Genomic DNA, 16,246 nt, shown 5'->3' with positions numbered 1-16,246 from the left:
TGTTTGTTTTAGCAAATCGTCGAATTGAGAAAATTTAAAAGACAACTTGGAAAATATTCGGGAATATTCGCGTCGGATTGATTGATTCTGAGTTACAGTTGGGTTTGAGCAAAATCTAAATATTAGTTGAATTGCATAAATATGTGAAAAATGTCTTCTCAATTTAAAATAAAATATTATTGTCATTTAAAGCATTATAAATGATAATCAGTCAGAAAAACTCATTAACATTGTTCATTATTAATTATGACACTTTAAAAAAAATCTTGGTTGCCTTAAATTTTTAAGCTGAATAAAATTAACCTTATGAGTCCACTGAACTTATTTTTTCGCAAAACTGACTTAAAACAGCAAACATAACTTATAAAATGAAGTTAGAACATGATTAACTAAGTTTAATAAGTTACAATGAATTAAAAACATATGCTGTCATGACTAATTGTTCATATTTTTTTACAGTGCGGGGTTATTCCACCTAAAATTGATTTCTTAGCTCTTCTGAATTTAAGCATACGTTGTAAAGCATAAAATATATGAAAAGATGGCATTTTTTTACCTTAAATGGAAAAAAAATGCTCTATAAAATCTAAATGGCATCGACAAACATAAGTTTTCTGAATAGAGCAAAACATACACTGTAAAAGTTGACTCAACTTAAAATTTTAAGGCAACCAGCTTCAGGACATTTTTGAGTTTAGTCATATGCAGTACTTGGGTTGAAAGTTGAGTCAACTCAAAAATGCTGTGCAACAAGTTGCCTTACAATTTTAAGTTGAGTCAACTTTTTGACAGTGTACAATTTACTCAAAACCAAATTATAAATCCAGGGAAAACTAGAATTTATAAGTGATCGTCGATAGCCTTTCCTTAATTGTAATATACACACTAATCAAGCAAAAAATTCCTCATGATAAAATTATAACCTCATACATGTGACATCACTATAATGTGACCACATGCAACTTCTAAAATTAACTCTGATTTACTCTGGGTGACAGGTCAAACAAAGCTTTGTGACTGGACACCAACAGACGGAGGTCTGACATACAAAGAACCAGAACAAGCTGTACTTGAGATCCAGATTTACTGAACTGCATTAAAAAGAATCACCTAAGCAACGTGAAAACAGATTTCTCTTCCAACAAGACTACAAACATCGTCATTATGGGCTTTGAGAAAATACTGCACAACCTCTGGTTCATAAAAGACATTTTTGAGCTAATTCTTGGAGCTGTCTTTTACTTATTTGAAGCCTTCGTTCGACTCTTTATTCCACGTTGCAAGAAAGATGTTGAGGGAGAGATTGTTTTGGTGACTGGGGCTGCAAATGGGATTGGAAAACTGATTGCCAAAGAACTTGGACACTATGGAGCAACATTAGTCCTGTGGGATATAAACTCGGAGGCACTGGAGAAGACAGCCAAAGAGTTGAAGCAAGTATTGGATGTGCGTGTTTATGCCTATACATGCGACTGCAGCCGGAGGAGTGAGGTCTACAGAGTTGCTGAAGTGGTAATTTGTAATTAAAAGAAATAATTTGCATGAGTCTTTATATTAAAATAATAAAAAGACTCTTCTTAATTCTCACTTATTTCCTGAATGTTACCATCATTAAGCTCTGTAGCTGTTGTTTGTTTCCTTTTTGCTATTTGTTCTCTGGCGACGCGGTGGCGAAGTAGGTAGTCCTGTCGGCTCACGGCAAGAAGGTCGCTGGTTTGAGCCTCGGCTGGGGCAGTTGGCATTTCTGTGTGGAGTTTGCATGTTCTCCCTGCATTCGTGTGGGTTTCCTCTGGGTGCTTTGGTTTTCCCCACAAGTCCAAAGACATGTGGTATAGGTGAATTGGGTAAGCTAAATTGTCTGTAGTGTGTGAATGAGAGTGTATTTCCCAGTGATGGGTTGCAGCTGGAAGGGCATCCGCTGTGTAAAAACATTTGCTGGATAAGTTGGTGGTTCATTCCGCTGTGGCAACCCCAGATTAATAAAGAGGCTAAGTCGAAAAAAAATAATAATATTTGTTCTCTTGTCTTTGTTTTTCCTTTTATGTATTATTAGTCTGTTTGTTTGTTTGTTTTTTCTCTTATACTTTTTATTGTAAAGCATCCATGAGCACTAAAAAGGCTCTATAGAAAATAAACTTTTTATTAGTATTACAATTAATAAAATGTATAATACATGTTAATTAGAATCCTTTAAAAGTACATCACAAAGCGACCCATTTTAATCTGTTATGATCAAAATTAATACATTATATTCATTCATTCATTTTCTTTTCGACTTAGTCCCTTTATTAATCTGGGGTCGCCACAGCGAATGAATCGCCAACTTATCCAGCATTTGTTTTACACAGCGGATGCCCTTCCAGCTGCAACCCATCTCTGGGAAACATCCATACACACTCATTCACACACATACTTACGGCCATTTTAGCTTACCCAATTCACCTACAGTTGTCATCAGAATTATTAGCCCCCCTTTGATTTTTTTTTCTTTTTTAATATTTCCCAAACGATGTTTAACAGAGCAAGGAAATTTTCATAGTATTTCAAATGATATTTTTTCTTCTGGAGAAAGTCTTCTTTGTTTTATTTCGGCTAGAATAAAAGCAGTTTTTAATTTTTTATGATCCATTTTAAGGTCAAAATTATTAGCCCCTTTAAGCTATTTTTTTTTCCGATAGTCTACAGAACAAACCATCATTATACAATAACTTGCCTAATTACCCTAACCTGCCTAGTTAACCTTATTAACCTAGTTAAGCCTTTAAATGTCACTTTAAGCTGTATAGAAGTGTCTTGAAAAATATCTAGTCAAATATTATTTACTGTCATCATGGCAAAGATAAAATAAATCAGGGTAATGGGTAATTAGGCAAGTTATTGTATAACGATGGTTTGTTCTGTAGACAATTGGAAAAAAATATTGCTTAAGGGGGCTAATAATATTGACCTTAAAATGGTTTTTAAAAAATTAAAAACTGCTTTTATTCTAGCCGAAATAAAACAAATAAGACTTTCTCCAAAAGAAAAAATATTATAGCAATTACTTTGAAAATTTCCTTGCTCTGTTCATTTGATAAATATTTAAAAAAGAAAAAGAAATTCACAGGAGGGCGAATGATTTTGACTTCAGCTGTATACTGTATAGCATTACTTTGGTCAATTAAATTTGACACAGCATATCCCTGCAACATTCGTCTATTCATAAAACATTTCTACAGGTTAAAAGGGAGGTTGGAGATGTGTCAATCTTGGTCAACAATGCAGGAATGGTATCAGGAAAATACACTTTCCTTGAAGCTCCTGACAGTCTGGTGGAACGAACGCTACGGGTCAATGCTGCTGCTCATTTCTGGGTAAAAATAAATAAATAAAATCAGTGTTTTCTCTGGTTTAAACTCTTTATTATATCAACTGTTTTTATGTTATGGGAACACTGAGCTCACTGTTATCTCAAAAGCTTCTCGATGTTTGAATTCACAGACTTACAAGGCATTTCTCCCAGCAATGTTGGAACGAAACCACGGGCACCTGGTGTGTGTGGCATGCCATGGAGCCTTATTTGCAATGAATGGCCTTGCAGGTACATTAATTATCCTGAATGAAATCTCAAATCTAGATTCGCTCAAAAGTCATTTAAAAAGTAGCACCAACAACATGTATTTGATCCACAGACTATTGTGCAAGCAAGTCTGCAGCAGTGAGATTTGCAGAATCTGTTGCACTGGAGCTGATTGTGCTTAAAAAGGAAGGGATCAAAACAACAATAGTGTGTCCTTATTTAATTAATACAAAAATGTTTGGCGGATGTCAAACTAAGTAAGTCAGCACAGTTTCTATGAAATCTGATTAGAGATGAGTGCTCTGATGATGAAATAACGTTGATGTTTTATCTTTGTTAAGGAGACCGTTCTTTCTTCCAGTCTTGGATCAGAGACATGCAGCAAAACAGATTGTGAATGCCATACTACAGGAGAAGATGTACTTGTTGTTACCATCAAGTCTGTCTTTTTTGATGGCACTTAAGAGGTATTTAAGACTTCTGAATACTTCTGAATATTTCTGTTTATTTATCACTTTATTAATCCTCATGCCTTTAGGCAACGTAATTAAATTAAATGTTAAATTAAATTAAAATAATTTTTAAATTAAATACTAAATAAAAAAATTTAATTAAATGTTAAATTAAATGTTAGATTTAACAAAAAAATTAAATGTTAAATTTAAATAATTAAATGTTAAATAAAATAGAATAATAAATTAAATATTAAAATTAAATGTTAAAAAATGTTACATTAAATAAAAAATTTAATATTAAATTTAATGTTAAATTAAAATTAATTAAATGTTAAATTAATTAAATTTTTAATTAAATTAAAAATTAAATATTAAATTAAATTACATTACAAATAAATATTAAATTTAATGTTAAATTAAATGTCAAATTAAAATGCTAAATTAAATTAAATATTAAATTGTTAAAATAAATGTTAAATTAAATAGTAAATAAAATGTTAAAAGAAATTAAAAGGTTAGATTTGTTGTTCAATTAAATAAAAATTTGTAATAAATTAAATTAATAAATTAAAAATGTATTAAAATTTCAATTAAATGTTAAATTAAATTTAAAACATATTAAATATTAATGGAAATTAATTTTCATTTACTCATCCTCCAATTGTTACAAACCTGTCTGAGATTCTTTTTTTTTCTGCTGAACAAAATAAGATATTTTGAAAAGTTGTGAAAACTGGTAGCCATATTTTATTACTATTATGGATGTCAGTGTGTTCCAGAATTCTTCACAATATTTCCTTTTTGTGTTTCACAGATAAAAGAAAAAACTATTTAAATCAATATTTAACTAATAGATAACATGTAATAAATGCCCACAATAACTATTAACTATTTAATAACTATAATAAACTTGACCTGTGTGTTTATATAGTTTCATGCCTGCCAAACTGGGGATCATCTTTGTGAACTTTTTTGGTGGGATGGATCTAATGGACCACTTTAGAGGAGATCCTGTACCCATCATCAGCTACAGAAAACCTCAACGCTAAAGAAATGACAGCGTCAGTGATCCGCAAACCCCTCTTGTCTATTACAACTAGCAAGAAGTTGCAAAACCCCAGTTAAAAGTGAATCTGAAGTAAGTTTAGTTGATTTAAAGCTGTATGAAATGTTTTCTCAGTTTTTTTTATTCCCCATAGCCTACATGCATGCATACTTTATTTGTCAGTGTGTGTGATTACCACAAATATAGTAAAGCCTGACATTTGTGACATTCATTGTGAGACCAAAAATGATAAAAAATACAAATTATTAAATAGCAGTAAATGATGTTTATCTGAAAATGTCAACACCAAAAATGGCTTCTGTGATTATAAATGTTGTTACACTTGGGTTGAAATTATCTTAAAGTATATATAATCAAAAGTAGTCTCTAGATTAGATTACTGACGACAACTTTGAATTACATTGCTGTAAACTTTCAACATGTAATTTGTTATCAGTAACAGATTACACCTTTGTAAGTAATTTACCCAGACCTAGGGAGATTACATGCAATTTGTAGTCTGTTACTGATAACACATTACATGATGAAAGTTGTTGTCAATAATTGAATCAAGATTACTTATTTCAGGCAGCTATTTTTAGATTGCCTTCACAGGTTTAACTTGATTTTCAACATACATTTGGATTGAGTTATAATTTTATTTTTATTTTCAACCTCATGGAACAGAAATCATGTAAAATTCATTCATTCATTTTCTTTTCGGCTTAGTCCTTTTATTAATCTGGGGTCGCCACAATGGAAGAACTGTTAACTTATCCAGCATATGTTTTATGCGGATGCACTTCCAGCCACAACCCAACACTGGGAAACACCCACACACTCTTGCTCGCACTCACATACACTTCAGCCAATTTAGCTTATTCAATTCACCTGTACCGCATGTCTTTGGAGTGTGGGGGAGACCAGAGCACCCTGAGGAAACTCACGTGAACAGGGGGAGAACATGCAAACTCCACACAGAAATGCCAACTGAGCCAGCTGGGGCTCGAACCACCGATTGTGCTACCCACTGCCCCATCGTGCTGCCCCTCATGTAAAATAACTGTAAGATGAACGTAAGATCTAGGGTGCTTTGAGTTGATAAAAAGCTAATAATTAATTGATGATCATTTGATTTGTTTTTTTTTAACATTTGAGCAACCATAATTTAAATATTATATTTGTTATGCTGCATGACTAATAACCAACATATGACTGCTGCGGATTTTGCAAATGTGTTGATAAATTATTCAAATATTAACTTTAAATCTCAGGGAGACTCTTAAGTAAACATTTTTGTCAAAGGGGTTCGACTGAAAAAAAAAGTTGGGAAATCCTTGTATCACATGAACAAACATAAATAAACATGAAAACAGCAATGACATGATCAAAGTCTTCCAGGTTTTTTTTTTTTCAGTTTTAGGCTACAAAGAGCTATGACAGTACTTAACCAAGATCATACTTAAGACTTGTTTTTTCTCCAGATTCATAAGCATTTATCACAAATTAATTTCAATGCTCATTATAAGCTTTTCTTTGATGGAAAATGACATAAAAACCTAGCCTAAGAATAGTAAATACTATTCTGAACTATTAGGTAAATTTAAAAAAGAATGCTGTGTGAATATATTTTATTCCTGCGGATCATTATACTTCAGTCTCAGATAATTCTTCAAAAATGATTCTAATATGCTGATTTGTTATAATTATTACTAGTGCTCATTCATTAATAATGATTCTTATTAGTAGCAGTGTTGAAACTGACACTGATGTCTTCATATTTTTGAGGAAAATAATACATTTTACTTTTTGGGATTCTTTGACAAATAGAGTTCAAAATAAAAACATTTATTTGAAATTAAATGGTTCTAATGACTTTTTTGACAAATAAAAGCTTGTTTTTAAAGGAAAAAACTTACACAGCTTTTTATAGGAACATAACCACATTTGCACAAAAATAAGAAACCTGTGTAAAATGTGTATGCACAGTGCAACTTACAAGGGGGTTTGGGGGAATTGATCCCCCTAATTAACGCTAAATCCCCCTGATGGACGTCAAAATGGGAGGGGGGAGGGGGGCGGGGGCTCAGTCCTTTAATACTGAGAAATATTTCACTCTGATCTGTTTTTTTAAATAATAATGTTAATAATTAAAATAATAGAAAATATAAATATACTCTTGACCAACCATTGTGAAAGAATAATCATGCCAATCAGTATATTTTAGGAAATTGGGTGATCTAGAGCACCAATAGACATTGTGTTCACAACTATTTGTTTTCTCGTAAAATTGTTGTTTGAATCTATATTTAGCCTGAAGGTAAAGTCAAATTAGATGCATAATACCATTTGTAGTTTAAGCTACAGTAACATCAGAAATAGCTAATCAGAGAATACTGTAGGTCAGAATACGCTAAATATCCCTCAAAACGCTGAAAACTTAAATACATTTTTATTAATAAACTAGATGTAATTAAAAGTAAATACATGAATGGCTGAAGCATGCATTACACAAACTTACCGAAAAAGTTTCGCACCCTGTTTATATGTATGCTGTATATTATGTTTATATGTATATATGAAACCTGTATATAATGGTGAACTGACTGCAACTTTATTTATAATAATCAATGCCTTTTACGCTATATAATATATTATATTATATTTAATATATTATATTAGAATGTTTTTTTCTGAAGAGCCCTTTGATACTAAAGTTGACGATGTAGCTCATAAGATTTCCTATTACTGATAAATAATAATTGACAGTATCTTGTAACTATAACTAATTCATAAATTTTTCTTCGGCTTAGTCTGTTTATTAATCTGGGGTCACCACAGTGGAATGAACTGCCAACTTATCCAGCATTTGTTTTACACAGCAGAAACCCTTCCAGCTGCAACCCAGTATTGGGAAACATCCATAAACACTCATTCACACACATACACTATGGATAATTTAGTTTATTCAATTCACCTATAGCGCATGTCTTTGGACTGTGGGGCAAACCGGAGCACCCGGTGGAAACCCACGAGAACATGGGAAGAGCCACTGTGTCACACATTCATAAATTCTATCTGGTTAAACATTTTCTCAGTAAATTTAAAAAGGAAATTGATATAAATTGCTCTTTGTAGTTGGAAACTGTACCCCACATCTTTTGGCACTGTGGTTATTTTTAAAAACTTTGGTATGATGCCTTTGTGTTTATTAAAGAAAAGGTACTTTTTTTCTTTGCAGTTTTTGTTATCAATTATTTATTTTGTTGAATAATTTTCTTAATTATGAGTGTAAATTTTCCAACAAAAAACCTGTTTTATTTTGTTTTATAAGGAACTGATAAATAAATTTTGTACTAGTATCAACAAAGTACTAATAGAAAGGCAATTTATACTATACATTTGGAGGCCAGTTGCCAGGGGGGGTTCAGGTGGTTAGAAAAACCCACCCCTCACTGATAAAGGTCCAGAATTTGTCCCATACATGAGCTGATTTGTCCTATTTTGACTGCTATGTCATCATAAATTGTGTAAATAACCCATTGATAAAGAATATAAGATCAAGTGGAATCCTCTGTTGGCTGTCATGACTTCAATTGATCAGTTTTAACCAATGCTTTTTGTGTGTGTTTGTTTTATTTCTTAGTTTATTTTGTACTGTTATTATTTTTATTTACCTTCTATCACCCTGGCACTCTTTGTTCTTTTTTTTTGTCATGTATCTGTTATTAATATTTCACAATATCACTGTTGTAATTGTAAATCAAATATAAGCCGTTTTAAGTATAAAATACGTATTCCACAACACACCGTTTAAATATCATCAATATTAGAAGCGAAGTCTTACTTTTCTTTATTTATGAATGAAGCCTTTACAGCAGGCCAGCAGATCTTACCCCTCCTCCGTGACGTGCTCCTGACGCACAGCTTTTGACGCTCGTATAAAAGCAGCCGGAGCGCTCACGCACGGCTCCACGCTACTGTTGCTGGAGCAGAGCGTGGACTTTTCTTCATTGACCCGGACCACTTTTTGATTTTAACCACCTCAAAAACATCGATAACGACCAATGAGCATTTTTCTACACCAGGGACAACATGCTATTTGGCCTAGATAACAACAACAACAACATCTAAAGGCGCATTTATTTACTCCGCATCCGGGTGAACATCACCTTGCGCGGCGTGCTTTTCACGTGGGGAAACTTCGGCGATAAGGGAGAAACCTAAGTCATTCAGTTCGACTCTAATTTACTTTTTGTTAACCCTAGATATTCGCTTTGCGTTTAGAACTACGAACAGTTTAGTCATGTCGCTGAAAATGGCATCTTTAGTATTGGAGGACGGGACGACATTTAAAGGCCGTCTGTTCGGTGCCGCATCTTCAGTGTCTGGTGAAGTTGGTAAGTGAAATTTAAGAAGCACTGGAATAAAATGTGTCCCTGTTAGCACCTCTCCGTATGGCACACTTGTTCTGTCCTCTTACCGGAAAGCGTGACCGATAAATATGTACCTGATGAGCCGGAAGTTACACGTGTTGGATTTCGCGCTAAATGTTTTAAAAGGGAACACTCAAAAGTAGCCCCTTCGTAGGGCATGTGTGCGCCACATGGCTGACGTCACAGGCATTGTTTTAGGATCACCGTTTTAGTTAAAAAGGTAACGTTAGTGAACACTTAGAGAAGTGTTTACTTTGTGGTGCAGTTTGATAAAACGTTAGTTAGTTGGTGACTTTACCATATGATTTTTTTATGTCGTGTTTTGTTTAATATTGTTTATAAGAACACCTTTAGAGGAATTCATAAAGTTGTTCAAGTCTCTGAAGCACAAAAGTATCAACACGTTTTGTGTGGGAAAACATCATATGCATGTGTGCTTTTAAGCAAAATGTCTAAATGCCTCAAATAAATAAATCACATTTCATCTTTGTGATATTTAAGGTATTAGGATATTTATTAGCTATTTTTAAAATATTAGTGGGTGAAATGGTATTTATGGGGGAAATAGTGTGCTGGTCTCATAATAGATAACAAATATGTTTGTGTACAAATGAAAAAAAAAATTCTGACCTGTACTTATGGAAATATTTAAAGTAATTGATCATAGTTCTGTTAATTTTCTAAATGACTAGAAAACTTAGTGGGTTGAAGTGGCAAAGTATAAAAATGTAAAACTACTGCTAATAGTTTGGAGTTTGTTGTGTAAAAACTCACTGAAGGACATTTTTGATTGCTTTCTAGAAAGACAAAAAAAACAAAAGCTTGCACAGGGTAAGAACCTAATTTAACAGGACACATTCTAATGTTCAGAATGAAATAAAAGCTAAATACCTTTACAATAATAGTTGGCAAATTACAACTATAATGTAACACATTTGTCACTGTATATAAAATAAACATTAAAAGCTTTTATATCTATATTTGTACATTTTAACAAATATGCTAACCTCTGATTTGGCCCACTATCCCATTTGAAACGAGAGGGTGAATGATGGGGAGGGTTGATTTTTGGCGAATATCAATGACAGATTTTGTCATTTCAAATATAATGTGACCTTTTATTTATTTTGTAATTTGTTTTGTAAATGAATCAGAATTTTTTAAATGTCAATACAATGCACAAGACATCTGGGATCAAATCAAAGGCATGCAGCTTAATGTATGTCGCAATGAAATCCATTGTGTTGTTAATGGGATTATGTTTTTGCTGTAATCATTTCATTATAAAACTTGTCAAATTTCACATTAGTTAATATCATTTAGAGTACTGTTTTGTAGTTACTTTTAAATATTAGGAAATTGTTCATGGAAAATTTTAAGTAATACAGTATGGTGTTTACCTTTGACCTACAGCCCCCAATCAAGTATTTTTGGCCCTTAATAAAAATATTTTTCCCTTCAAAAGGAAAAGTTTGGGCACCCCTGTTTTAAATATTGATTTGATTGAAATATTAAATGACCCATTTCTGCATTTTTACTGCTGAACTCAGAATTATTAAATCCCCTGAATTATTAGCCCCTCTGTATTTTTCCCCCAATTTCTGTTTAGTGGAGAAAATTTTTTTTTCCGGCACATTTCTAAACATAAAAGTTTTAATAACACATTTCTAATAACTGATTTATTTATCAGTAAATAATATTTTATTAGATATTTTTCAAGCGCTTCTATACAGCTTAACTTGACATTTAAAGGCTTAACCTAGTTAATTAGGTTAACTAGGCAGGTTAGGGTAATTAGGCAAGTTATTGCGTAACGATGGTTTGTTCTGTAGACTATTGAAAAAAATATTACTTAAAGGGGCCAATAATTTTGACCTTTAAAATAATTTTTTTTTAAACTGCTTTTATTCTAGCTGAAATAAAACAAATAAGGCTTTCCTCAGAAGAAAAAATATTATCAGACATACTGTGAAAATTTCTTTGCTCTGTTAAACATCATTTGGGAAATATTTAAAAAAGAAAAAAAAGTTCAAAGGGGGTCAAAACAAATGCACGAACCACTACAAAGTATGTAGTGAAGATATTTACAGGTATATAAAAATGAGAGACTCATTTAATTCTGGGGAAAAAGGGATTGGGTTATTCATATTGGTACATATTAATGTACCAATTGGGTTATTCATGTACTACTTTTGACATTAGGCATAGGATGATAACCGGTTTCAAGCTTTATTGTGGTTTGGAAAAGTCAAGGTTTTGAAACCACAAAACTTTCTGTTATAGTGTTCCTATATGCAAATTTTTACAACTACTTCAGAAAATCACATCAGAAGCTACTGGTCATCCCATGATTCAACAAACATTTAAAAACAAATTAATTGTGCACCAACATCCGAGCATAATTGAGACCTGAACAGTGCAGTGGCTTTACTTTATATCCAGAAAGAAATATATCAAAGAAGCTTTTTCAAGTTGTAAATAAATCTGTTTTTGAAACTAATGAAGATAGCAGAAGTCAAAGATTTAATCTGCGGTTACACCAGACTTTTCTCCCCATAGACTTACTTTAATACGCACGTGAATGCGTCAGACCGGAAACACAAGCTCATCCAACAAGTTTTGCAATTCGCTGCGTTGGAAAGTTCAAGCTTGGTAAACTCTGACCTGCGAAGTTGCATCACTTGACTGCATGAGACCAATTGAGGATCAAAACATGATCTCTCTGAACAGGAATATTAAACATGGACCAATCGCTCAGGTTTTTAAAATGTCTAATCATCTTTTTTAATCCCACCCCTTTTCGTCGCACAATTTTGAAAGCTCAATCTCTAGTGTGACCACAGCTTTATTTGACGTTTACTGTTTCAAAATATTTGAAATGTTTCTTAAAATAAAATATATTGTGTTCAATGGGGGAAAAGTTGTTGTTTTTTTACCCAGACATTTAAAAAGCACATATTTTAGTACAGTGATCACAATACTGTGAAATTGTAATATTTTTATCCAAAGTTATCATACCGTCAGAATCTTATACTGACCCATGCTTTCTTGACATTCCTCCTCCTATCTCTTAAAATGTCTGTCCTCAGTTTTCCAGACAGGAATGGTGGGTTATCCGGAGGCACTCACAGATCCATCTTACAAGTCCCAAATACTAACTCTGACGTACCCGATGATTGGCAATTATGGTGTTCCAAAAGATGAAGATGGAGAGTTTGGACTCAGCAAGGTTTCTTTTTTCTTTTCTAGGCCTTTATTTAAAAATAAAATACACCTAAAACAGTTTTTTTATAATGCTGCTTTTCTCTTGTTATCTAGTGGTTTGAATCTTCCCAAATCCATGCTGCTGCTCTCATTGTTGGGGAGGTTTCGGAGAATCGCAGTCACTGGAGCGCCGCCAAATCTCTGGATGAGTGGCTCAGAGAGCAGGGCATCCCTGGCCTCCAAGGTTAGTCAGTTCCAGTTTTTGTCTGAGTATTTCTCAGGGAAAGCAACACTTTACAGTAAGGTTATAATAGTTACTTACATGAACAAACAATGAATAAATCTTTCTAAATATTATTTTATGAAAAATACAGTAGTTCATTCATTGTTGGTTCTTGTACAATTGTTGTTGGCTAATGTTTGCAAACTCCACGTTTGGTTTTATTAATGCATCAGTAAGTGATGTAATAATACCACAAATGCTGTACAAGTGTTGTTCTTTTTTTTTTTGGTATTTATTGCATTAATCAATGGAACCTTATTTTAAAGTGTTATCCAAACATTTATGGATATACTTATGCAACCATAAATCTATCACAGAACGTGATACCAGTAAATTTTTTTGAATTTTTATCAAGTATTAACTAAAAAAAATCTTATTTAATTTATGTATTCATTTGTTTGTTGTTTTTAATTGTATATTTATTATTAAAATGTTCTTGCCATGGCATGTTTTTGTCAGCCTTGGTTGCTGACATGGCATTAAATAAAAATACATTACATTATATGCCTAATTTACCTAGTATTGCCTTAAAATAGTACTTTAAGCTGAATACTTGTATCTTGATAAATATCTAGTTAAATATTATATACTGACATCATGGCAAAGATAAAAGAAATCGGTTATTAGAAATGAGTTATAAAAACTATGTTTAGTTAAATTGTAGTTAAATTGTATTTCCTTTAAACAGAAATTGGGGAAAAAAAAATTACAGGGGGTCTAATAATTCAGGAGGGCTAATAATTCTGACTTCAACTGTACCTACCATGTAATATCCAATAAAGCTTGTATAGCAATAAACAAACAGCACTACTAATTTTGCTTGACAAAAATTTGCTTTTATTCATACAAAGTAAAATAATTTTAATCCTGTTGTACTTTTGTTCAAAAATCCAAAAAATAATTCTTCCTGTGAAAAATCAGGTGTTGACACTCGACGCTTGACCAAAAGATCAGAGAGAAGGGAACCATGTTGGGAAAACTTGTGGTGGAAGGAACTCCAGCCGACAATATTCCATTCGACAATCCAGATGCCCGAAACCTTGTTAAAGAAGTTTCCATGAAAGTAGGTGTCTAGCTTCAGTGTTTTTGGATGGATGGATGGATGGATGGATGATGTTGTGTAATGCAGTGACATTTTATTTTTTGTGTTCTGTATTGCTGATTCAACAGGCACCAAAAGTGTTTAATCCAGAGGGCACAGTAAGAATCACTGCCATAGACTGTGGCATTAAGTACAACCAGATACGTTGCCTGTGCCAGAGAGGCGCCCGGGTCACTGTTGTCCCCTGGAATCATCCTCTGGACAGCAATGGTGAGCAATGACACTATTGTTAAAGAATGTTGTGGTGTTTGTATGTTTTAAAAATGAATCGTCATCTGGGAAAATGGCAAATGGGATTAAAGTATAAACTAGGGGTGTGACGATAACTGCATCACAGCGTTACCTCAACTGCGGTGATGTGGTTTTTAACGTCATCAATGCTCTTTTAATTAATTTATTTTTTGTTCATGAAACTTTCAGGATAGTATAGAAAAACATAATAAATTAGAATGGAATAGAATAAAAGGCCTGACCTAAATATTTTCCACTTAAATTACAAATTTAGATTACGAAATGAAAACGCTGACTGAATCTGTCTTAATAACTGGCATAAGCTATTTTTTCATACTAAGTAAATATAGCAGTTAAATAAATATAGCAGGCCTACTAACTCAAATCAATTGCATTTTTAATGGCCCGCTGTAATTCCTATATCATAATCCTCTGTCAGCATTTTAAATAAGTCATAATTTTAAAGTTTATGACTTGAGAATCTGATTGTACCTCAGTGCTGTGCTTTAATTTTTTCCATCTCACTCGCGGTGAGTTCAGGTGACTAAGTGTTGTGAATTAGTTAACTATCCTCAGTTTAGTGTAGCCTGTGTCAAACTGGCACAGAAATATCAATAAAGGCTTTGATTAAAGGCTGGTCAAATGTAGGTCTTTTTATTTTATTTTATTTTTTTTACAGAAGCAATAAACAGACGCGAATGCCGCGGCTGCAGTGATGAGAGACAAAAAAAATCACATATATGTTGAGGCATTTAAAGTAGGCTATAGGCTGCTATAGCATGTAATAATTTTGTTTAAAATAAAGTTTATACAAAGCGTTGCTTATATATATCACAGAGGTTTGTGATGCAACAGTTACAATGGAGCATTAATGAAATCTTTATTTTCCGTGGAGCGAAACAAACACTGCAGCACAGTTGTGTCATGGATTGGGGCATACAAAAATATACAATATATTATATATCTTTTTTTTTTTTTTTTTTTTGGGATAAAAAAATTTTGAATGAATTTTGTTTGGTACAATTTGTATCTTAATTTTAATGTAATAATTTTATTGTTGGTCAGTTATCTACAAAATAAACGAGCAACATGGTATTAAATGCAAATGGAAAACAGAAAAATAACAGGAAAAAAACATAAAGAAAAACAGTCAGGAACAGTCAGATTTGTGTGCGTGAGTGGACATGTAAAGGTAACTGGGTGGAAAGGTCAGTATAAACAAGATCTAATGTGGCTTTTTATCAGTGTTGTTTGTATGTTGTTGTTTTTTTGTACAATGGATGATTATCATTAAGAAACCGTTATGGTTGTACAGTGCTCAGCATATAGGAGTATACCTCCCACAAATCTCTCATTTAAATTAATATTTTCTATAGGAAGCTTTACAATATTATATTTGTGCTTGTACATTAGTTTAATCAGTACTGAAGCCAAATCTGGAGCTAATTACAATAATGGTTCAAAAATTAGTAGCCCGAATGTATTTGTTAGGGAAAAATACACAATTTTAAATACAATTTATTAATTTTTTTGTTCAATATTTTTCATGAATGTAAATGTATTATCTTTCTGTTTCTAAAGATGTTCTGTGACTAAAATATCATTTTAATACATTTCTGTTAAATTTTTGTTCAAATGCACCAATACATAATATCCATATTCACTGAGAAATGGATAAAATTATTCATTTTCAAAATGGGATGTATATATGCTATATATGCTGAGCACTGTAAATTAAATGTAGAATGTTTAGTGCAAGTGTTGCTATGAATATAGCCGATTTTGCCTATATGGCATTAAAACAAATAAATAATAATGTGTCATCTGCTGTTTTTGTTGGATGTCTAAATCCCCCAAAATGATTATAAAAAATTATAATTATCAACATTTCACACCCCGAGTAAATGCAAATTGAAATGGTTATCACTGTA

The 16,246-nt window shown here is 32.5% G+C and overlaps 2 protein-coding genes across 2 annotated transcripts in view; both read left to right on the top strand.

Annotated features, from left to right (window-relative positions):
* Positions 1-1,023: 1,023 nt before the first annotated feature.
* si:dkey-221h15.4 (uncharacterized protein LOC563950 homolog) lies at positions 1,024-5,276 on the top strand. Its single transcript, XM_056445593.1, has 6 exons — positions 1,024-1,512; positions 3,219-3,353; positions 3,481-3,580; positions 3,672-3,816; positions 3,901-4,026; positions 4,946-5,276. The coding sequence occupies exons 1-6, from the start codon at positions 1,165-1,167 to the stop codon at positions 5,061-5,063; spliced, it is 972 nt and encodes a 323-aa protein (XP_056301568.1). The 5' UTR covers positions 1,024-1,164; the 3' UTR covers positions 5,064-5,276.
* A 3,743-nt stretch (positions 5,277-9,019) lies between these two features.
* Positions 9,020-16,246, top strand: part of cad (carbamoyl-phosphate synthetase 2, aspartate transcarbamylase, and dihydroorotase) — a 36,173-nt gene continuing 28,946 nt past the window's right edge. The window contains 6 exon segments of the mRNA XM_056480621.1: positions 9,020-9,459; positions 12,585-12,724; positions 12,814-12,943; positions 13,904-13,924; positions 13,927-14,045; positions 14,153-14,294. Coding sequence (XP_056336596.1) covers positions 9,366-9,459; positions 12,585-12,724; positions 12,814-12,943; positions 13,904-13,924; positions 13,927-14,045; positions 14,153-14,294 — 646 coding nt within the window. The 5' untranslated portion in view covers positions 9,020-9,365.

Source organism: Danio aesculapii, chromosome 20 (assembly GCF_903798145.1).
Source record: "Danio aesculapii chromosome 20, fDanAes4.1, whole genome shotgun sequence".
NCBI classification, from domain to species: domain Eukaryota; kingdom Metazoa; phylum Chordata; class Actinopteri; order Cypriniformes; family Danionidae; genus Danio; species Danio aesculapii.
The sequence above is the reverse complement of the archived record's forward strand: the minus strand, read 5'-3'. Positions and strand labels throughout refer to the sequence as shown.